A 22,092-nucleotide genomic window follows, 5' to 3' on the forward strand; every position below is an offset into this window, starting at 1 on the left:
CTCTTTTTCTTCCTCTATAAGGTATTTGTTTGAAAACAGGTATTGAGACATCAATATATATATATATATATATATATATGCAAGCGATAGCACCGGTACAATCCTAATAAAATCCAAAGAAGTTTACCAAATTAAAGACACACAACTTAGCCAAAACTGTTCCAACTATGTAATAATTCTAATACAGTCTAATGACTCTAATCTTACCTTAAAAAAAATGGATACTTCTTAGGATTATCAACAATCTCTGGTGTGGTATGACAAATGATGGAGGTTTTATGTTCTCCTCTCCCGACTTAAGAAACGCCCTCAATTATGGCCATTGTGAAAGACCATACTTCTTTAACTTTAATTAGGCTGGGTATGCCTGATATACTTAGAGCTATACTTAGAGCCATAATCAGCAAATATGGTCATTTTATTCATCTTTCTCCTTCAACAAAACTATCTAGTAAAAAATGATCATACCTATGTGTGCCTTTCGCTTACCTATCTAGTGCTCTTTCCAAAAACCCTATCATCTTCTTCCTCTCCTGATAGGGCATTTCATGGGTATTTTGGAAATTTTGAATTTTCGAGGGTCAAGAGAGAGGAAGAGAGGTGAGTAAATTGGTGAGAAAATGAGGGGAGGGTCTCCTTTTATAGGAGACCCAAGGAGCATTGGAGTCTCCAAAATGGAGGCATGGAAATGCCACCAGGTCTCCCCTTGGAACTGCAAGGGGTTGTCATGTGGCAGCCTTCCCTTGGTCCAAAAAGGTAAGCAGAGGCCCAGTAAACCCTGATTTTGTCTAGCAAAATTTGGATGGCGATATCTTACAACTCAACCATCAGAGTTTGACTATCCATATATTATTGCAAAGGTCTTTCAGAATAATATCTAGTGACGCAGTGATTAACCACAAATTTGGACAAGAATAAAATCAAAACAATGCTCAAAAGTAGGGGATAGACAAATAGTGTCGTCTTCGTACAAAGGTCTAGATTTTTCCTTAAAATAATAAAATGTAGTTTTCTAATAGTTTTAGCCCATTCTAATAAGGTTCGGACATCCAATTCGTCTAAGGGCAAAATAATCATTTTCAGCAAGGAAACTTCTAGGAGAAAATTGGGTTTGAATTATAACTAGCAGATTCATTGGGCAAATAAAAGTCAGTGTCTACACCTACAGTAAATCATTAGGTTTTTTTTTATTTTGATCTTCATCCAGGGGGACCCTGTAGGATGACTTGTATAGGTTGGAACAAGGTCCATGAAGGAGGCTCATGTGGTGATGCACCAATATTCTAGATTAGATCATACCATGTAAATCCGTTCTTTTTTTTTCTTTTTCTTTTTTTTTGGAAGATACAATCAGATTGGATTTTTTCTTTTTAGATTAATTTTTTTTTAAATTCTTATACTGATCCAGTGAACCATGTGGTACTATTCTTGGATCAAGAGCTCTAACTTGTACCAACTGTTTATCTTGATCCAAATCCAATGTACCTTGTACGATGATTTGAACAGTTGGAATAGGATTAAAGAAGGCCAATTCAAGTGAACAGAACCAAGTGGGGTTGTTTTGTGTTTGATTTCTTTTCATTTCATTCAGATCTAGTGTTGATCGAAATAAGAATTCTTATTCAATACTTTTTTGATGGGAAAAAGAACTCCGTCTAGGAGTGTGGCCTACGCCAACACTCCCATATGTCTATATCTCATGGGAGTGTCCGGACAGAAACCTACTTCCCTTTTTTATATATAAAATTCGAGTTAGCCGGACCCTTACGATGATTTGTACAACAGAAAAAGGGAGTGACAAATGGTCGGATTCATCGGTCTTTAAAATCCAAATTGAAACCAACAGCTATTGGGTTGGTCTGTTTCAGTTTAGTTTCCCTTAATGGTCCCTTACTGGATTTTAATGTATATAGTATATACAAAGGAAAAAAAAAACATGTCTGCCATGATCAGGTTTGACTCGTTTAAATCACCAAGTTTTGAGAAGGACGAGTCGAGTCGAAAAACCTAGTTTTCCAACTATGCTATTTATTACATCATATCTCAGTAGGCTAATGGCTAACCATGACTGCTGAGTGTGAGTGTAGTAGTGTGGCTCACATCCTTGTACAAGGATGATACTTTGTCCATTAGAAAATTTTTGTTGCTATATATCCAGGTTGTGTTGGAGTTGGAAAAACAACATTTCCAACATTCTCTTTGCGATGTGAGCAACGCACAAAACGGTATGTGCAAGATCAAAAAGACAAAAAGAAAACAAGCACATACATAAAGAAAGAAGCAAGAGATTTATGTGGTTTGGCAAAACCACGTATGTCCACGGAGTGAGATCAAACTTCCACTATGAATCAAGAGAAGAGAATTAGTACAATTCTTGCGATTTGACACCCAAACCTAAGCCCCCATGTAGACCGTTCTCTCATCTCCCATTCATTCTACATACCTTCACCTTGGCTACTTGTTTAGTCCTTGTACACATGTGGCTCTCACTTTGTACCCCTTGGATTCTCACTTGGATCCTCACATCTTGGCTCTTCACTTGGATCAACATTAATTCTCTTTGGTAAACACCTCTTTCCTTTTTAAAGAATTCACTCTTCTTCTACCTTGTTGCTTTCTCTCTCCTTAGAAACAACCACTATCTCTCTTCTATACCTTGCTCTTTAACCATCAATCCACTTTCATTCCCTTGGAAGAACCAATCTTGTTGGAGACTGTACTCTTCCACTTATTTGTAAGATTTCACTTTCTTGAGGACTTCATCTCCTTGGAAAACTCAAAACACTTGGAAGACTTTACCTCTTTCACTCTCTTAGAATACCCAACCTTGTTGAAGGCTTCACAGTCTACCCTTCCATTTACTTGGAAGACTCCACCTTCTTGAAGACTTCACCTCTCATTTAAATGGACAACTCAAACTAGACAATTGAACCACCCGATCTAGATAAAAGCCACCAAACCCAACAGGTTGCAGGAATGTTAACAGGTTGCAAGAATGTTCCTGCAACCTGGGCTTACAGCCAAACAAAAAGAATAATCCACTTTCCCTTTTGGTTCACAAATACCCTCCTAGGTTTTAATATTTTCAAAATACCCTTATAGATTCTATTTCTTTGGCTGAGAACCGGGTAGCAAGAATATTCTTACAACTCGAATAGCAACAAAGTTTCGTCCCCACCACCAATTTGGCTCTCCTCCAGTCGTGGCGGGAGCTGGAGCATCCACTGCCCCTGTGGGTCCACTAGAATTATAACTCCTACGGAGATGCTAGAATTATGGACTTATAGGCAACGAAGTTTCTGGAATTTGATGTGGCCAAAAGGAATGATTGTTCTCAGACTGTTCGAGATAGTGACATGGTTGGTACATCGGTACATGTTCTTCTACCTATTCAGACGGATGTGGGGCATACTACGCCATTAGTTACACTTGCTGAAGTTCAGGAGCCTGATATTGATAACGGTCTTTGACATTCATGTAGCACCTGATGAGATTCCTCTCAATCAGGATGCGATTGAGGATCCTATCATTGATGCAGTTCCAGATGAGATTTTTCAGATTCAGGGTGAGGCAGTGGTAGCACCATCACGAAAATCCATCAAGGGGAGAAATTCAAAAATTGCATCTATCTATGAGGTCTATCTGAGAGAACATGACTACGACAATGGTTGTGTGGTTGATCCAGTTACTTATTCAGGCATTGTTTCTAGTTCTCAGTTAGATTTGTGGTTAGATGTAATGAGAGATGAGGTGGAATCGATGAAACATAATGATGTTTGGGAGCTTGTTGAATTAAACCTGAGGGTCTTGCGGTGGATGGTTCAGACTATCTTGCGTGGACTCAAGAAGTCTATTTACGGTCTCAAACAAGCTTTCAGGCAGTGGTATTTGAAGTTCGATAGTGTTGTGACTTCATTCGATTTTGTGGAAAATAAAGCGGATCAGTGTATATATCACAAGGTCAGTGGGAGTAAATTCTTCTGTTTTCTCATATTTTATATGGATGACATCCTGTTTGCTAGAGGTGACCTAGGGATGTTGTATAAATGAAAGCAACTATTATCTAGGAAATTTTACATGAAAGACCTTGGTAAGGTTTCTTTTGTCCTTGGCATTGAGATCCATAGGGATCGTTCTCGCAGTTTACTAAGTTTTTCTCAGAGGACTTATGTTGATAGTATTCAAGAGAGGTTCAGTATGCTGGATTGCAAATCTGGGAATGTTCCTGTTCTCAAACTGAGCTCGACACAGTGCCCGAAAAATGAAGCTGAGAAGGATGACATAATGAGGTGCCTTATGCTAGCGCACTAGGTAGTATCATGTATGCTCAGGTCTGTACCAGACCGGATATTACCTTTGTGACCGGTCTTCTTGACAGATATCAGTCAGATCCTGGTCTTAGCCACTGGATTGCTGCCAAGAAAGTATTACGGTACTTGAAGGGGACAAAAGATTATATGTAACATAAAGACACATTCCTGAACTCAAGCTAGTGGGTCATATAGATTCTGACCTTGCTAGCTGTGAGAATGATAGGAGATCCACATCTGGTTATGTTTTTCTGATGGTAGGAAGGATAGTATTATGGAACAGTACAAAACAGACATTGGTAACCACATTGACTATACAGGTAAAGTTTGTAGCATGCCATGGGGCTGCTACTCAGGTTATTTGACTCAGGAATCTCATAAAGTAGTTGACCATTTTAGATTTTGTGGATAGACCCATCCAGATATATAGTAATAACAATTTTGCTGTGTTGTTTATAAACAACAATAAAGAACTTAGAGGGTCTAAGGACATGAAGGTCAAGTGTTTGACCATAAAGGAGACAGTAAAGAAAGGTGACATTGCAGTGGAGCATATTGGTACAGATGATATGGTTATAGATCCCCTAACCTAAGGTCTTCGCCCTTGTGTTTTGAAAGACATGTCATAAGCATGGGTTTAGGTGCATCATGGGATGCGGTTGGTTAGTGGGAGTTGTTTTGCTCCATTGTAAAATGAAGTTTATTTTCATCTATAATTTTTACCGTGTGGTAAATCTTGACTTATATGTATCAGTTGTCATTGTATGCAAAATTCTTTTGAACACTTGGGTGTTTCATTTATTGACATGATATATATATATATATCTAGTTTTAAAGACTTAAGGAATGTGTTAACCTTAAGCAAGGCCGGGACATTAAGTTATTAACCTAAAGGCATGTCTTGCAACACATAAAGTAAAACTCGAGTTATTCAAGATGAGACATACAGATTCGTTAGAATCATAAAGATTATTTCTCTAGTGAGTCTGTGCCACTTAAAGAAGAGCAATTTTAGACTGACAAATTGATAATACATAAGGAATCACTATGTGAGTATTGCCACACTACCACATTACATCCATATTAGTAGAGTTGAGGGCTCTCGTGACCATGGAATGCTCTGTATCGCTTGATCATAGATGCAGTTACCGCCATGATTCGGTATCTAAAACTCTATGGGATAAGATTGACTTTCTAATATGACCTCTAGACCAATTTATTTTAAAAATTGTGCACATAAAGTTTTCTTAAAGAGTTGTTAGCCTGTGATTTGTTTTAGTCAAAACTATTTTTAAATCCTTTTAAAAATAAGGAATTTAATGTAAGTCCAAGTGGGAGAATGTTAGAATTTTAGTTCTAATAAAATTTCATATGGACATAATTAAATCCCTAAACCAAACTAGTTAGGGTTTTGGTCTAATAAAGTGGAGTCATTAAGTTATATTATAAGTCTAATGTAGACTGGCTTAGTGTGGGCCAGATAGATACCTATTAGGACTGTGATGAGTCAAACCCTATAAGGATTACTATATAAGGAGAGCTAGGTGCCCCCTCTACCCATAACAACTAATTATTCTCAATCACTATTGAGGAGCGCATTCTGGAAAGAGAGGGAGATATTCAGTGTTCATCGTCCCTGCGCATACGGTATTCTCATCAAGCCAGTTACTTTGGGATTAGAGGGGAAGCACCTAGATCTTTGTTCTTTCTTTTCCGCTGCAATCATCATCACTATGGATGCGAAACAAGATCAGTAGTTCTATCTCTATTTTCTATTATTTATTTGATTGCGTTCTTGAACGCCCTATGGAGGTCCTGATTTTTGGGATTTTGTCCCTATTCGGATCGATTTATTCTAACAAGCCCAACCAGTTTGCCACGATTACCAACACAAGTATCAAGATCGAATCCGAGGAGACGTCGTTCAGATGGCTACATAATCCCATTTCCTCTCAGCTCTTTTCGTCTTTTCCTTTTAATGAAGAAAAAGGATTAAAAGAGATGAGGAAGAAAAAATTGGATCCGTTGTTGACGAGTTTAAGATGCAATTGATCGACAAAATAAACTAGAAAGGAGAGTGACATATTTTTATAGTAAGTTGAAAGGGGAGAGGAGGTGGGAGTGGGGCGATCATTCATGATCGTTTTTGTTGTTACTAGAGGTAGAGGAAGAGGAAGCGGAGGAGATGGAGTAGAGGGATGCGGTGTAGGAGAGGAACGAGGCAATGGTGAAGAAGAGGAGAGGGACGGCATAGATGGATGAGAGGTTTGTTGTTGGGGAGGTGGTGGTACTGCCGCTTGGTGCATATGAGTCCGAGAGGAGATGGAGGTGGTTTGTCAGCATTAGCAAGAATGATGGATCCATCTAAACTCAACTCCTTGAATAGAAATGAACTAATGGTGATTCCATCAGACTGAGGTTGGAGGTACAGAGAGATAGAAAGAACGAAAAATGTTTCAAAGTAAGTTTCACTTCAAGATTGAAGGCCGTCTTCCTTATTAAGGATGGCAACGCGGTGGTAATTTGAGGAGTTTTAGGTTTTCTTCTAATCCGAGAAGATCCCAAGTCCAAATCGTGGGAAGAGAGATAGAGTAAGGAAAAACATAGTGCGGAAGGAGTGATTCAAAAGGTTCGCCGAGTATTTTTATATGCTTCACTTCCTCAAGTTCCTTTACTAAAGAGGATAGACCCCACCCAAACAGTGTAATTGAGAGGATAAAAATTCCTCTATTAGAGGTCTGCGCTACTACGCACTCATCAGACCTGGTTTTTTCGGTTGATTTGGGAGAGGGGGCGCGGGGGGGGGGGGGGGGGGTTAATTAAAGGCTGGCCCAACCACACAAGCTTCCAGTGACTTGGTGAATTGGAGTGTCTTGTGTGTGTGTGCATCATTATCGGTGGCGTGTCTTTTTCGATTTTTCCCATGTCAACGCCTTCCACTGTCCCATCTTCATCGTCGAAGGAGAAGAAAAATTCCGGCAGTAGAGATTCAGGCGAAAAGCGGCGGAAGAGAGTAACTGAACCGCGGGAAGATCTGCGTGCAGTAGCGCCTAAGAACCAACAGCTGTTCAAACGATTGTTCTCAGAAGAAGACGAAATCAAACTCCTGAATGCCTTCCTCGACATCAGCAAAACCGCCCACGCCTCGCCTTCGCCTGCCAACACCGCTGCTCAGATCTTCGACAAAGTCGGGGACTCTTTCAGAGGTCTATTCACAAACAAGCAATTGACCGATAAACTCAGTAAGCTGCGACGCAAGTATGCCAAACAAATCAACAACGACAAGACCCCTAAAACTACCCACGATTGGGAGGTCTTCCATCTATCCCAAAAGATATGGGGCAACGGAGATGAGGAATCTGCACACCGCAGCGATTCCAGCGCTTCTCCTGCTAAAGATCCCCTGATCGCCGTTAAGGAGAAAAGGAAAGTGAAAACCGGAGGATCTCAAGCTTCGCCCATCGAAAATAGACAAGGGGAAACGCAGGTCCACCATACCTCGGAGACTGGGAAAGCGAAAATGACGGCTAATGCTTCACCCGCTGAAAATGGAGGAGAAACTATTACTGTTGCTGTTGCTGTTGCTGTTGCTGGGTTGGCCTTGGAGAATTTTCCCTTCTTAATGCAAGAAGTATCTCGTTTACCCTGGGATGCGGTCCTCAGGGAGGGGCTACGCTCTCTGGACGGCTCGGTTTTGAGACGTTTGAATGAGGAGTGGCGGTTGCAGCATATTGCAGAGGTAAAGGTTATGGAAGAGCGAGCTAAGTTGGTGCAGGAGCAAACTAAGTTGATTTTGGATGCGATTGACTCCTCACTTCACGATTGAGCGAATTATGGCAGTAGTCTGTGTGTGCTTATAACAATTCTCTGTTTCTTATGTTTAGGTTTGAATTCTGCCGACATCTTCATTAGTTTCTTGTAGCTTTCCTGTGTGTTTTACCTGCAACGTTTTCGTTATAGAAGGAGCTAAATTTCTTGTTATGTGAACAACGCTTTTAAAATTTTAGTAAATATTGACAATTCGCCATTTTTTCCTCGTTTGTGTATATCCTCAACAAGAAAAACAGAAGAAAACCAGGATAAAGATAAAACCCTAATCTTCTGATCCACATACAGAAAAGAATTTGAAACCACACAAAAATATACGAAATACACAAGCAATCAATTCCAAAACTTTAACATTCTCAGAGACTATAACTCCACACCAACCCCACATGATTAAACGAACGAAGTAGAAAACCCTAACGGGTTATAGTAGCGACAATGTCAAGTAAGATCTTGAATCCCAACACGAAACCAACGACGGGTCTTAATTACATTGCCATCCAAAACTATAACATGAGAACGATACTTGTCACGGGTTAGAAATCCTAACCCTGTATTCTTCATTTTCTAGATGAAAATATTGAGAGGCAATCAAGAAAGAACTGCATCTTGAGAATTTAGAGTAAAATTCTGTTCACTTGGCGCTCTTCTGTTACTGAGCTTGGTTCTCCTGCTGCTGCTGATAGTTGATGGGCCTCCTGAAGAGCATAATGTGAGGCTCAGGGCGGTGGATCGCGTAATGAACCCATCCACGGCTCTGCTGAACCCCGATCGCTCGCCACTCATTCTGAAATACCCCAACAAAACAGAAAAGCAGAATACAGATATTTAGGTTTTCTTTCCCTTATTTCGTTTAATCTACAAAGAATCAACTCCGGATGCAGGAGGTTGTTCTTTCACTTACTTCCGAGAGAAGACGATTTTTGGGAAGCAGTTTGGCCACTTCAGGAGGGAGAACGACATGCCTGCAGAAAACGCAATCGGAAGAGGCGTAAATAGGGTTCCAAAATGGGAAAATGGAATTCCACATCTTTAATTTCTTGCAATTATCTCGGAGAGGGGAATTTCAGTACTACCTGAATTCGTAATCATCATCGAAATATTTCTCGGAGTACTGGATCTGACCCATCTGCCTATTCTTGATGCAGCTCTACTGCGATGGCTTGCAGATTGAAGAGAAAAGGAAGTTCTCTCTTCGATTTCGTCAATGACCTTCAGAGAAAAGAACAAAACACCATCACAGATGTATGAAAGACTGATGGGTGTCCTCTGATTATCGAATTAAGAAAAGGAAAGGGAAAAAAAAAGAGCGAAGAAGACGAAGAGGCAGAAAGAGATGAAGTCAGAGTACCTGGCGGAGAGAGCGGGAAAAATCTGAGACCTGCGTATGCGTTTACCTTTTTGCGGATTTTGTTAGGTTTGAGGTTAAAGACTTGTGGCCTGAGGGTGTGATTATTATATAGATAAACTTTATTAATTCGTTAATAACGTTTAATTCTTTTAAGACGCGTGGTACTCTCTCATTGGCCATGGATAATGCAAAGGGTACTATTTGAAAGAAAATGCCGTTGGTTTGATTTTCAAATTTTGAATCTCCCTCCTGTTATCTTCTCTCCCAATCATTTCTTCCAAAGTTTCTATCTTGCCATGAGCCCATGAGGGCGTTTCAGTTTTTGCTTGGGTAAGTTCCATGGTTTCAAACTTCAGATACCAATCAACATATTCGATTTGGAATCAGTCTGGCCAATTTCTTGGGCATATGGGTGGATGGGGCAATACGATCCAGGCCGATAAGGATCATCCTAATTCACCCAATTCTTGCAACTTAACCATGAAATCTTCGTCCTCATCGCTGTTGACACTGGGAGTAAGTGTAAGGGAATGATCCTTGCGATAGTGAATCATCATTGTTGGTGACTGGAAAAATCTTTGCAAGGAGTGGAAGAAAGGGGGTCAGCTCTTTGCAGAGATTGGGGAGAGAGAGGGCAGCGGAGCCACAAAAGTGGTTATGTGATAAGCAAAGATATTCACAGAAAGGATTGCTAGAGATGGTGCAAATAGGGTCACAAAGATGGTGAAGAGAGTGAGTGTGTCCCGTTCTCTAGAGGTCGAAGAGAGTAGCAGAGCCCCAATGGCAATGATGGTGTTCTATATAGATGTATGCAGATGGGTTCGCAAGAGATGGTTGCAATCAGGATTGTGGTTGTGGAGAGAGAGATAGAGAGAGAATAGTGGTGATGGTGTTATTAAAGATGTCAGCAGATGAGTTTGCATCTCTGCAAATCAAGGGTAGTCAGCGATGGAATTGGACTAGACCGATGGTGATTCTGAGTTCTTTAACCCTATTGGATGTAGATGACAGTCACTATTCGATACCTGATTGTTCAATCAGATGTCAAACAAAATGGAGTAGGTTTTTCTTGGTTGGGCTAAAGAAACCATTGTCAAGTGAGTAATTCTGACAAGTTTTAGCCCAAATAAAGTTACCCATTTGGCAAAACAAAACATTCAAAATTTAAGGACTGAAACAACTTAAGTGCATGAAAATAACTGGGAGGATATATCATTACAACCTGGGGGTGTTATATGAAGAAAAGAAACATTTGCTTCAATAGAGATTAACAGGGTAAAAGGAGGGGCTAAAGTTCCCACAATATACAAAAAGATGCGGCATTTTCACATCCCCTCAGTTCAAAAAGATCAGATCTTTGATGCTAACAATCTCCTACCTCACCTACCAACAGACTCCATCCATCTCTATTTTCATTCCTTTTGTTTCTACAACCAAATAAACAGAAAGAGAAAAAAAAAGCAAAAATTCTTCGGGGGAGTGAGTCCCATTCCTATATGTACACCAACAAAATTATATATCCCTCCCTGTACAAGGCACTTCATATTAGCAAAGGAAAACAGAAGGCAGACGTATCTTTGTTCCCAGCCTGGGATATACTATCAGCTGTCCTCAGATGAGGAGCCAACAACTCGACATTTGGGGACTGGCTTTTGTAGCATCGAAGTACCCTGAAAGGTCATCATCTGGCACTCTCTCCTCAGCTTGCTCAGCTGCACAGTAAGAGTTGATATATTATTCTCCACTAAACAACTTAGTTCCTGTTCACTAAACATAAACTACCCACTCACCTCATCTGGGGCTATCTTTGTGAAATCAAACTTTTTCGTCCAAATGGATTCAGCCTCATCAGCTGCCGGGAGCACTAACTTCTTTACATGTAAGAACCCCAGAAGCCTTTCAATGCAAGAGAACAAGGACTGGAAGTAACCCTACACCAAGAGAAAAAGCACCATATAATTAGAGTTCTTTGTAACCAAAGAAATGAACCTATCCAAAGCTTAAGGTAACAGACCCCCTCCCACCTCCCCTCTTTGGAACAAGGCTTTTGTTGAGTTCAATATACAGAATCCAAGTTAAAACACACCTATCCAAAGCTTAAAGTAACAGACCCCCTATTTGGGACAAGGCTTTTGTTCAATATACAGAATCCAAAGTTAAAAAACACACCTAAAAATATTCACATGTGACGATACCAAATGAGGTGAAAAAATTCAGCTGCCAGCAAACACCCCTCCCCCAAAACAAAAAAGATAAATAAACAGCTCTGTGAAATTAAGGCTCTGTTCAATTATATATAAAGTGAAATAAAATAAAATTTACATACAACACATTTTACATTGAAAATCAATTTCCATGTGTCTAGTAGTACTGCAAATTTTTGTGGCTCCACTTTTTCCTTCCTCAATGGGTAATAATAATACCTAAAAAAAAAAGGACGTACCCAGTGCACGAGGCTCCCGCCACTGCAGAGTCTAGGGAGGGTCATAATGTGTGCAGCCTTACCCCTGGCTTTTGCAGAGGGTAATAATAATACCTAATATGACTAAATTGCATTATCTACAAGATAAAACTGAAATGCTCAATTCTTACTTTCTCTGTGCTAGGGTCTCCAAATTTTTCTCATACCACGACTCTATATCAACTTAACATCTAACCAACCATCCCATTGAGAATTTTCTTTTTCATTTCACCTCTTTACCAATTAAAATTTTACTTAGGTTTAGATTCAATCACAAAATCGGTTTTTCTGGATGTGCTCATCTAAAAAACATTCTGGACGAGCACGTGTTGAAATATTAAGGACCACCAAAAGAAGGGTGTGTGGACCACCGGAGGGGAAAGCATGGACATACATGGGAGGGTATCCTATCGATACCGATACATATCGGCCAATACAGTATGATGATATACACCGATACTTAAAACCTCGCATATCACTGCAACAGAACACCCTCACCTGTCCTTGATTATCACTTTTTGTGGCAACTAACGGAAGTTCTGCAACTTCTGTTCCAAAAATCCGAAGAATTCCAGCTGACACAACAGATGAACTGCAAAAGCAGAAACAGAGCCCATATAAGGTAACTGTTAAGTGAACTAGTGCTTAGGTTGGAGTTTAAGATTGTTCTCTTACTTCACTGTTAATACTGCACAATACATCCCTCCAAATTCTTGATCCCTTATATTCCTCCTATCAAAAACATGCAACAAATGAAAAAATAAATAAACAAATAATAATCGCAACATATAAAAGAAAAATAAGCATAAGATAACTTGCGGAGTTTTTCAAAAGGTGACATGCACTAATTATTCTATGACTATTAGATTCTGATGTTTAAGGGAGTGCGGATCCAGCAGCTTGGCTTTTCAACAGGGATTGTTGAAAAAAAAGAGGAAAATTCCCATAAATGGTGGACCATCGGGTTGAGATAGGCCACCAAATTTGACACATGGCCTATCTGGTAGATTCCTCTCCTATCCAACAGTCAGCATAACCAAATGGCCAGTCCAGTCCATGAGGCAGAAAATGGGCTAGGCAGCCAAAAGCTCTTTAACACAATACCAAATCTACAAAAGTATTTTTTTATGTCTAGCCCAAGGCCACATTAATGTGTGTATCTATGAAATCGATGGAAAATAGAGCAAATGAAATATAGAGATCAAGGAGGAGGTGGAGGGCTTAACACAAGAAACTAGAAGATATGATAGGAATTCTGCTCACCCATAAACCATCGGTGGTATAAGATCACGACCTGTTGTTGAATCAACAATAGGATCAAATCGGTCCTAAGGGGAAAAAAAATATAGACCATCAGCAGGTGAAATTTTAATATCCTGCGGTCAGAAAATAAAGAAAAACCACAATGAAATACAAATCACAACTACCTGGATTAGGCAAGGATTAACTTCAGCTTAGTGTAGTCAGTCATTATAGATAAACCTATTATTACTTTTCTAGAGGTGGAACTATAGCAGCCAACTGCTGAAAACCAAAGTATGTTGATACACAAATGACAACTACTTACATGAAAGATAGCCACAGCCTTGGAGAGCAACAGTTTAGTCTCAGGACAAGCAATCTTCCCACTGAGAAGCCTCCATCTTACATCAAGATCAGTATCATCTGAACCTTTTTCCTCATGCTTCTTCTTTATAATATTTGAAAGAGGGTGTGGCAGCTTCTCTGGCCCACAAACAAGCAACTTTTGCAAAGCAGAATTTATCCTATTGCAATCCATGCAGCAAAACCACTTCCCCTTGGGTAATTCCTGTTATATATGATATAAGTATTTCAATCCAGGGAAAGAAATTGCATATACACAACATAAATGGATGATATATAGTCCGTCTGGAAAGAAGCTAACAGATAATTCATGAGCCAACCTTTAGATCTGCCATTTTGTGATCCCTCAAACAGCCAACATGGAATTCCTTCTCACACTGAATAATAAATATACATCACTTTTAGTAATAAAGAAGACAAATCAAAAAGGAACAGAAAAGAGAACAGGAGAAGTCTTGGATGAAGAAGGAAAAAAAGGGGGGGAGGGGGAAGTAGGTCATGACCGACAACATATAATGGATAAATCGGGAGAAAAAGAAGCACAAGAACCATGAAATTCAGACCATAGTAGACAAAGGAAGACATTTAGGCTTATATGCACATGAAACATATACCTGATCACATAGTAGAACTGTCCGTGGACCAAATCTTGATTTGCTAAATCCATGGCCTCTACAGATCACAGAATAGAAAGCGCATTAAAGAAAAAACCTCAAAAGGGGTAAAATCAAATGATGATAATTACTAACACAGATGCAAGACCAATTTCACATGAAAGTAATTGAAAAAAGACATTATCACACTTGTTTTTTGACTCAGCAAACCAATGTCCTCCCAATCATCTATAAATGAGACAATTGCTCCAAAAGAAGTGCCATAGACTGTTATGGATCCTGTGACACCCAAGACCTAAGCATTTTTCCTTCTTTTTTTTTTGGGTGAATAAAGAATATAATTACTAGAGAAAAAGAAAGGGGCCCCCAAAGGGGAAATACAAGAGCCCACGGCTAGGAGAGCAATAGCTAACAGGAGCTAGAAGAGAGAGAAACATTAGAGAGACCCCAGGAGACAACAATAAGCCTATTCCTTGGGGTGTCCTTACAAAAAGAGGGAGGGGCATACAGCAACTTTGAGGAGATTTCAAAGGAAATGGAATCCCAAATCTGCTGAAAGGTACGCAATTTGGAGGTCCATTTCCTAATATTCCTCTCCATCCAAATGTGACTAAGAGCAGCACAGAAAGCCATCTTTCCCACAGAATCACACAAAGAAGTTCCTCCATAGGTCATGTCAACCCAAATCCATTCTCTAGAGAAACTGAGAATCCTTCTTTAGGCAGGCCAGCATTTGGAGAGGATGCCTTTCCATATGGCCTTGGAGACAGGACAATCAAAGAATAGATGAGCCAAGTCTTCCGAGTTGCTCCAACAAAGGCAGCAAGAACTGGACACCTGGATGTGCCGCCTGCGAAGGAAGGCTTGCGTAGGAAGACATTCGGTGAAGACCCTCCAAGCAGTGAAGCAGTGCCTAGGAATGTGATGCCTGAACCACAGAAGCTTCCTCCAAATAGCCATCGGACCTTTCTGCCGGATAAGGTTCCAAGCTCCTTTGGAGGAGAATGTAGGAGAGCTGTTCGCATTCCAAGAGACACTATCTCCCCTAGATGGCAACCTTCTGCTAATAAACTGAAGCTCACTCCAGATAAGAGATAACTGCGGAGAGGAGGTTGGGGGGGGGGAGCCCAATCATCAAGATGGAGAATATCAGCCACCCGAGCCTTCCTATGAAGACCCGAAGCATAGATAACCCTTGGGGTGACAAGGTGGAGAGCCCATCACCTATGTGATTGTGGATGTGACTTTGAACAAGATGACGAGCTTCCAAGATCTTATGCCAAACCCAAGAAGCTCAGAGGAGACAGTAACAGTCCAAATAGAGTCTTGCCGGAGGAGTCTCGAGTAAGCCCAGTCAACCCAAATGCTCTTTTTCTTAGAGGCTATCTTCTAAATGAGCTTGATAATACCAGCCCGATTGGCTTCTTTGATCCTTCTGATACCCAAACCACCCTCCTTTTTTGGGAGGCAGACTAAAGCCCATTTGAGAGGGTGGAGAAACCTAGGCGTGTCAGAGCCTTTCCAGAGGTAAGCAGCTAACAAGGATTCCAGGGACTTGATGGTTGCTTCCGGCAGCCCATAGATGCCGGACCAGTAGATGTAGGAAGCTTCTAGGACAGATCTGATGAGGACCGGTCTACCGGCATAGGAAAGGAGCTTGGCTTTCCATAACTGAAGCCTTTTCCTGATGAGATCCAACATGGGAGTGCAGTGATGAGCAGAGAGCCTGGCTGGGATCAAAGGGAGGCCCAGATACTTGACTGGCAGATGGCCTTCAAGGAATCCCGAACTGTCGGAAACTATCTTTTGTCCAATTCTGGAATACCAGCAAAGTAGATGAAGGATTTGTTAGGATTGATGCGGAGCCCTGAAGTGGCATGGAATTGACAAAGACAAAGCAACATACACTCGAGCGAGGCTATGGAGGCTTTGGAGAAAATCATCAAGTCAACTGCAAAAGCAACGTGGGTAAGCTTTAAAGCTTTGCACTTGGGCATAGGAGTAATGAGCTGCTGATCAGTACAGGACTGCAAATGCCTAGAGAGGACTTCCAAGGCCAAGGTAAACAAGTATGGAGATAAAGGGCACCCCTGCCGAATGCCTATAGTAGCACCAAAGTAACCTGCCGGGCTGCCATTGAGGAGAACAGAGAACTTGGAAGAGGAAATGCAGTGACTAATCCAGTTGACAAAAGGCATAGGGAACCCCATCTTGAGCATAACTTGAGAAATAAAATCCTATCTGAGAGAGTCAAAAGCCTTGTGAATGTCAATCTTCAAGAGAATAGAAGGCGAATGATTTTTCCTGTCAAACACTCTTGAGTCTTCTAGCTAAGATCTTTGCAATAAACTTGTAGATGAGCAAATCACTTTGGTTGATCTTTGCATTTTTCCTTTTAATAAGCAAATTATTTCATGTTGTGGATGCTAGTAGGACACAAACACAGAATCTCCCCAAACATCAACCAAAGTGAAGCCAGATGACTAAGCCAATCACACCTACTCAAGCCCTACGCAATATTGTTTTTCACCTCTTGCCCTTTTTCCCGCTGGGTGGAGGGACAAAAACTTGTACCATTTTCGGGTCACAGATAAATTGTCAAATCATAATGTTTTAACCCCACACTGAATGCTCCAACATTCTGTTGAAACAGTCATCAGTCTAATCCAAATGTAATGAGTTATGCACGATAAAAGAACAGCAGTGACAGGTAAGGCTTCAGTACACCATGCTAACTGTCCTGGGTTCAAATTTCAATAGGTTCTTGTCTTCATTTAATGAGTTATGCACAATAAAAGAACTGCAGTGACAGGTAAGGATTCAGCACAACATGCTAACCGTCCTGAGTTCAAATCTCTATAGGTTCTTGTCTTCATTAACATTTTTTTGAACATATAATATGACCCAATCATGGTTCGAAGTTCTGTGAAAATTCGCAAAATTTCGGCAAGAAATTTTGGTTCGACAAGTCCCGAAACAAAATGGCATGCGATATACAAGTCTTACAATGTTTCGACCGAAATTTCGGTCTTATGAATAATTTCAGTCGAAACTGTTTCAAACCTTTATTATAAATTCAAAATTTTGTAGGAAATTGGTCGAAGTTCCACCAGAAAACCTTGGAAACTCCTTTTTTTTCTTGCTCTTTTGGTCAAATCACCACTGTACAAGCTTGTAACCGGTGCTTGGCAATAGAGGAATGCCATGGAAGTGACGATTTGCTGCGTTGTTGGAAGATTTGTGTAAGATCCAAAGTTGGAGGTATATCACTTTTCCCAAAAGCTAGGTGGTTACCATTCAATTTTTTATATCTTAAACATTGTAGCCCGATCTATGACTTCATGGAGCAGGATTTCATTTTCTGCTTTTTAAATATTTTAATTAAAAGATTGATTTTTAAGAAGAAAAAAAAATGGGTTAATACTTGGTGTTTGGAGTTTATATTTGTTAGAATCCATTGGCCAATCTACAGCCTCACAGAATCGGATTTTTTTCTTCTGTGCGGAAACTAATTATTTTAATTTCTGATTTAAAAATTTATTTTAAAAAAGTACATATATTTCAGAGAAATAGGGAAACTTTGCTGCTTTGGTTTGAAATTTTTAAAAATTAATGGAAGTACTGTTGCTGCATTTACAACTGAAAATGATGATTCATGTCTCATTCCATTATTAGTTTTGATAATTATTTCTAACAAAAATATAAATTGTTTTTAATTAAGAAAAAAATATGAGTTAGGGGAAAACAGGAAATAGCTATATAATTGTTTTGGAGTTTGAAATGATGTAGAATAGATAGTAATGTATGCATTTTTTTTATGCAACAGTATAAGAAGTAAGAAGATTGCACCATGGCTGAGAGTGGATCTGGAGATATAGCATGTAGGCATGGAGTGCCTATAGGAAATGACAAAAAAAATCTCAGTGTAATTATTGTCACAAGATAATAAATTCAGGAGGGGCCAACTAGACTGAAGTGGCATCTAGCCGGTAGCTACAGGCAAGGTTTTAAGTATCCTAACGTATCCGCCGATACTAACCAATACATATCGTATCTTTTAAGCTACTGATACGATACCGGTTGATTGGGTCAATAAGTCACCCAATATGATTGATATTTATTGATATGCTTGAAACCTCTCTCATAAACTATATAACACAATCAATGATTGCAAAACACTTACCGAGAGCTTCTATAAGGCATTCTAAGTCAATTTTGTTTTGGCAAAATCAACTTGATTCCTTGCTTTTACTGGCAAAAGCAACTTTAGAAGTATTGATTTCACCATCAATTGGTGATTAAACAACCTACAATCAAAAATCCAAACCAGATTTGCGCAAAAACAATTTTTATCAATACTTTGAATTTTTTTGCTCAAATATTATTTTTAGCGTCGTAGAATCAATAGTCTAGTGAAAAACAACCTGAATGATTCCATCAAACTAGGTTCGTTTTTTGCAATGATGTGTGCATCTACACCCTAAATCTTCACCAAACTAGAAACTGACAATTTTGTGTTTTAGTAGATGTAAGAAACCTCATCCTTTAAACATAATCAATTGAATGCACTTGTCTTGTCATACTTTGTTCTCCTCTTTATAGATGATATATTTTACATATTACTTATTTATAGTGTTTTGTGCTTCAAAATTGTATTTCACATGTATCCTAAGAATTTCCATGTGTATCTTTAGCGTATCTTGCATCTCTCAAATACGATAAGTCTCTTAAAATCACCTTTCTGATACGATACCCGATACTAATACTTTAAACCTTGGCCACAGGAATACGGCCAAGTGCACCAAGGTTCCTCATGAGGTACAGCAGGCCATGGCTAAGTTCTTAAAGGGAGGAAGACAGAACAAGGCCGAAATGCAAAAGGCAAGAGACGAGTTTGATGAGGCAGTGTTAGAGGGACACCCACCAGCAGCAAGGGCTGACTGATGATTGGCAGTGACTACATGCCTACTGATTTTGAGATAGAAACAAAGAGGCGATAGTTCCAGCAGGCTTAGACAGCGAGCCGATTCTCACATCAGATGGAAAGGGTTAGGGGTGCAAAAATGGGGAAAGGAGTTGGTTCCTCTGGCTCTAGAGCAGCTGCACCAAAGGCAGGGGGATTTGCATTTTAGAAGATCCCATTGAGGTGCTTCAACAAGATCCTCTAATATACAAGACTCAAGATACCAGACAGAACTATAAAGCAAGTTTGGAGTGGTTGGAAAGGGAAAATTGGTGATGTTGTTCCGAAGTTGTTCTTCTTTAATAGCATCCTAGCCAATGCTGCTCTGGGACCGCTATGCTTGACACTGCAGCGAACGCTGGCCCAGGAGTAAAAGGGCCCACTCCATGGTAATTGATGAATCTTTATTTGCCCCAACAAAAGCAAGAGCTGGACGATTACATTGACACATTGAAGGGGACACGAGAGAACTATGGAGTGACTGTAATGTATGATGTGTAATGGTTGGACTAGACCCACTAGATAGTCCATCATCAACTTCATGGTCTATTGTGATAGTAAGACTATCTTTTTAAAGTTTGTGGATGCATCAAGGATAAAATTGATGTAAAGTATATCTACAAGTTGCTGAAGGATGTTGTGGGCAATGTAGGGCCACAGAACGTTGTCCAAGTGGTGACGGACAACAAGCGCACTTTAAGAAGGCATGTGAGAAATTGATGAATAGGCATAGTAGGAAAATCCACCGGTTTTAGACACCATGTGCAGCCCACTACATTGGCCTCATCATTGAGGAAATAAGCAAAAAATCCATGGTAGCGGGTGCAGTCGAGCGAGCAAGACAAGTGACCACATTTGTCTACAACCATGGATATGCTTTATAGATGTTGAGGGAGAAGGTGATGGAGATTAGGTGAGGCCTAGCATTACTTGATTTGCCACCAACTATATTGCATTGAAGAGTTTTAAGGCAAAGATGGTTGGTCTGAGGTCCATGTTCACTTCAAAAGAATGATTTGCTTCAAGGGATCAGATTCGCCAGTGTAAGGTAGCACAGTTTGAACTTAAAAGAGCATCGATTCTAGTAAGGGAGAAGCAATTTTACAGCAACAAAGAAGGAGAAGAAGAGGAGAAGAGATGAGGAGAATAATTGATTATGTGTGTTGAGTGATTCTCAACACACATATTCACTTCATTAATCATTTCTAAGAATTACATAGACCTCCCTAGGGAGGTAAACAGAAATAAGAAGAAATAACAGAAATACAACTTAGCCATGTCTAATAATAAGACGATGACAGAACAACCCTTATACAACCATTCTAATAACTCTAACACTCCCCCTCAAGCTGGAGAATAAATGTCATACATTCCCAGCTTGCATAATAAGGTACTAAACAAGGTACTAAAACTCGGGTCTCGGTACCAACTCGGCTCTTGGAAAAACCGAGACGAGTCGAGATCTCAGCGAGATCTCGCCGAGTTGGTGAATTTTTTTTTCCCCAACTCGAAGCCTCAACTTTGGGTCAACCCGAGATCTTGCCGAGATATGTCGAGTTTTGGCAAGTTAGGTAAGGTATTTAAGTGGTAGGTGGGGGAAAAAAAGGGTCGAAACCGAGATCCGAGATCTCACCGAGATATTGCACTTTTGAGACTCGCAGGCAGTCTCGTCTCGGCTTTTCCAAAAACCGAGAAACTCGGCGAGATCTATGGTACTAAATAGACTAGGAATGAGACCCTTGGTGAAGATATCTGCTACTTGATCACCTGTCTTCACAAAGGGAGTACAAATGCACCCAGAATCCAACTTTTCTTTGATAAAGTGTCGATCAACCTCAATATGTTTGGTTCGATCATGCTGAACCGGATTATGGCAATGCTTATAGCAGCTTTGTTGTCACAATAAAGTCTCATTGGCCCTTCAGTTTCAAACTCAAGTCTTGAAGTAGTGTCTTTAGCCATATAAGCTCACACACTCCATGAGCTATGGCCCTAAACTCAGCCTCTGCACTAGATCTAGCTACAACTGGTTGTTTCTTGCTCCTCCAGGTAACTAGATTACCACCCAGAAGTAGATCCCCTGTCAGAGACTGAACCAGCCCAATCAGCATCTGCGTAGCCTTCAATCTGCAAATGGTCATGCCTGGCAAATAGAAGACCTTTTCTTGGACAGGATTTCAAATATCTAATGATGCGATACACTGCATCCAAATGTCCACTCCTAGGACCATGCATGAACAGATTCACCACTCCAACTGCATAAGAGATGTCTGGTCGAGTCAAGGAGAGACAGATTAGTTTCCCAACTAATCTTTGGTCCTTGCTGGCATCTATAAGAGAAGAACCACATTCATCACCAAGCTTATAATTCGTATCAATGGGGGAGGTTGCTAGTTTGCACCCCATCATGCCTGTCTCTTTCAAAAGATCCAAGACAGATTTCCTTTGGCAGATGTTGATTCCTTTCCTTGATCTAGATACTTCAATACCCAAGAAGTATTTCAAGAGTCCAAGGTATTTGATATCAAACTGTTTAGCCAGATAAGACTTCAATCTATTTATCTCAGTAACATCATTCCCAGTTACCACAATGTCATCAACATAAACAATGAGAAATGTAACTGTACCATAACCTCTTCTGATAAACAAGGTGTGGTCAGCTTGACTCTGATAATAACCATTCTTCAGGATGGCTTGTCTAAAGCTCTCAAACCAAGCCTTAAGAGACTGTTTGAGGCCATAAAGAGCATTCTTCAAGAGACACACTTTCCCTTCAACTGAGGGACACTTAAAACCAAGTGGAGGCTGCATGTACACTTCTTCTGCTAAATCTCCATGAAGAAATGCATTTTCACATTTAATTGGTACATTGGCCAATCTTTATCGGCTGCCACTGAACGAAGAACCCTGATTGAGTTATGCTTGGCTACAGGAGCAAAAGTCTCCTGGTAGTTAATGCCATA

The 22,092-nt window shown here is 40.1% G+C and overlaps 3 protein-coding genes across 3 annotated transcripts in view; 1 reads left to right on the forward strand and 2 right to left on the reverse strand.

The window, feature by feature from the left end:
• The first annotated feature begins 7,202 nt into the window (after positions 1-7,202).
• On the forward strand, positions 7,203-12,893 carry LOC122654751 (probable transcription factor At3g04930). Its single transcript, XM_043848987.1, has 2 exons — positions 7,203-8,156; positions 12,883-12,893. The coding sequence occupies exon 1, from the start codon at positions 7,234-7,236 to the stop codon at positions 8,134-8,136; it is 903 nt and encodes a 300-aa protein (XP_043704922.1). The 5' UTR covers positions 7,203-7,233; the 3' UTR covers positions 8,137-8,156; positions 12,883-12,893.
• On the reverse strand, positions 8,603-9,354 carry LOC122654752 (cyclin-dependent kinases regulatory subunit 1). The gene is made up of 3 exons (XM_043848988.1): positions 9,212-9,354; positions 9,040-9,100; positions 8,603-8,922 (listed from the first exon to the last, which is right to left on the reverse strand). Exons 1-3 carry the CDS (start codon positions 9,262-9,264, stop codon positions 8,788-8,790), a joined length of 249 nt encoding a protein of 82 aa, XP_043704923.1. The 5' UTR covers positions 9,265-9,354; the 3' UTR covers positions 8,603-8,787.
• The window catches only part of LOC122654750 (remodeling and spacing factor 1-like), a 34,110-nt gene continuing 22,735 nt past the window's right edge, over positions 10,718-22,092 (reverse strand). Inside the window, exons 11-18 of the mRNA XM_043848986.1 lie at positions 14,167-14,224; positions 13,873-13,929; positions 13,515-13,757; positions 13,211-13,275; positions 12,623-12,679; positions 12,446-12,539; positions 11,277-11,417; positions 10,718-11,198 (exon numbers count right to left, since the gene is read on the reverse strand). Of these exons, the coding sequence (XP_043704921.1) occupies positions 11,088-11,198; positions 11,277-11,417; positions 12,446-12,539; positions 12,623-12,679; positions 13,211-13,275; positions 13,515-13,757; positions 13,873-13,929; positions 14,167-14,224 (826 nt within the window). The 3' untranslated portion in view covers positions 10,718-11,087. The remainder of the gene's footprint in view (positions 11,199-11,276; positions 11,418-12,445; positions 12,540-12,622; positions 12,680-13,210; positions 13,276-13,514; positions 13,758-13,872; positions 13,930-14,166; positions 14,225-22,092) is intronic.

Source organism: Telopea speciosissima, chromosome 3 (genome assembly GCF_018873765.1).
Source record: "Telopea speciosissima isolate NSW1024214 ecotype Mountain lineage chromosome 3, Tspe_v1, whole genome shotgun sequence".
In the NCBI taxonomy this organism is placed as follows: domain Eukaryota; kingdom Viridiplantae; phylum Streptophyta; class Magnoliopsida; order Proteales; family Proteaceae; genus Telopea; species Telopea speciosissima.

What these genes read in the sequence shown, in the direction of transcription:
- LOC122654751 (XM_043848987.1), top strand. Translation starts at nt 7,234, where the DNA reads ATGTCAACGCCTTCCACTGTCCCATCTTCATCGTCGAAGGAGAAGAAA.
- LOC122654752 (XM_043848988.1), bottom strand. Translation starts at nt 9,264, where the DNA reads ATGGGTCAGATCCAGTACTCCGAGAAATATTTCGATGATGATTACGAA. An exon ending in GATGATGATTACGAATTCAG is followed by an intron (nt 9,101 to 9,211) that starts GTAGTACTGAAA and finishes CGTTTTCTGCAG; the next exon opens with GCATGTCGTTCTCCCTCCTG. An exon ending in AAAATCGTCTTCTCTCGGAA is followed by an intron (nt 8,923 to 9,039) that starts GTAAGTGAAAGA and finishes GGGGTATTTCAG; the next exon opens with AATGAGTGGCGAGCGATCGG.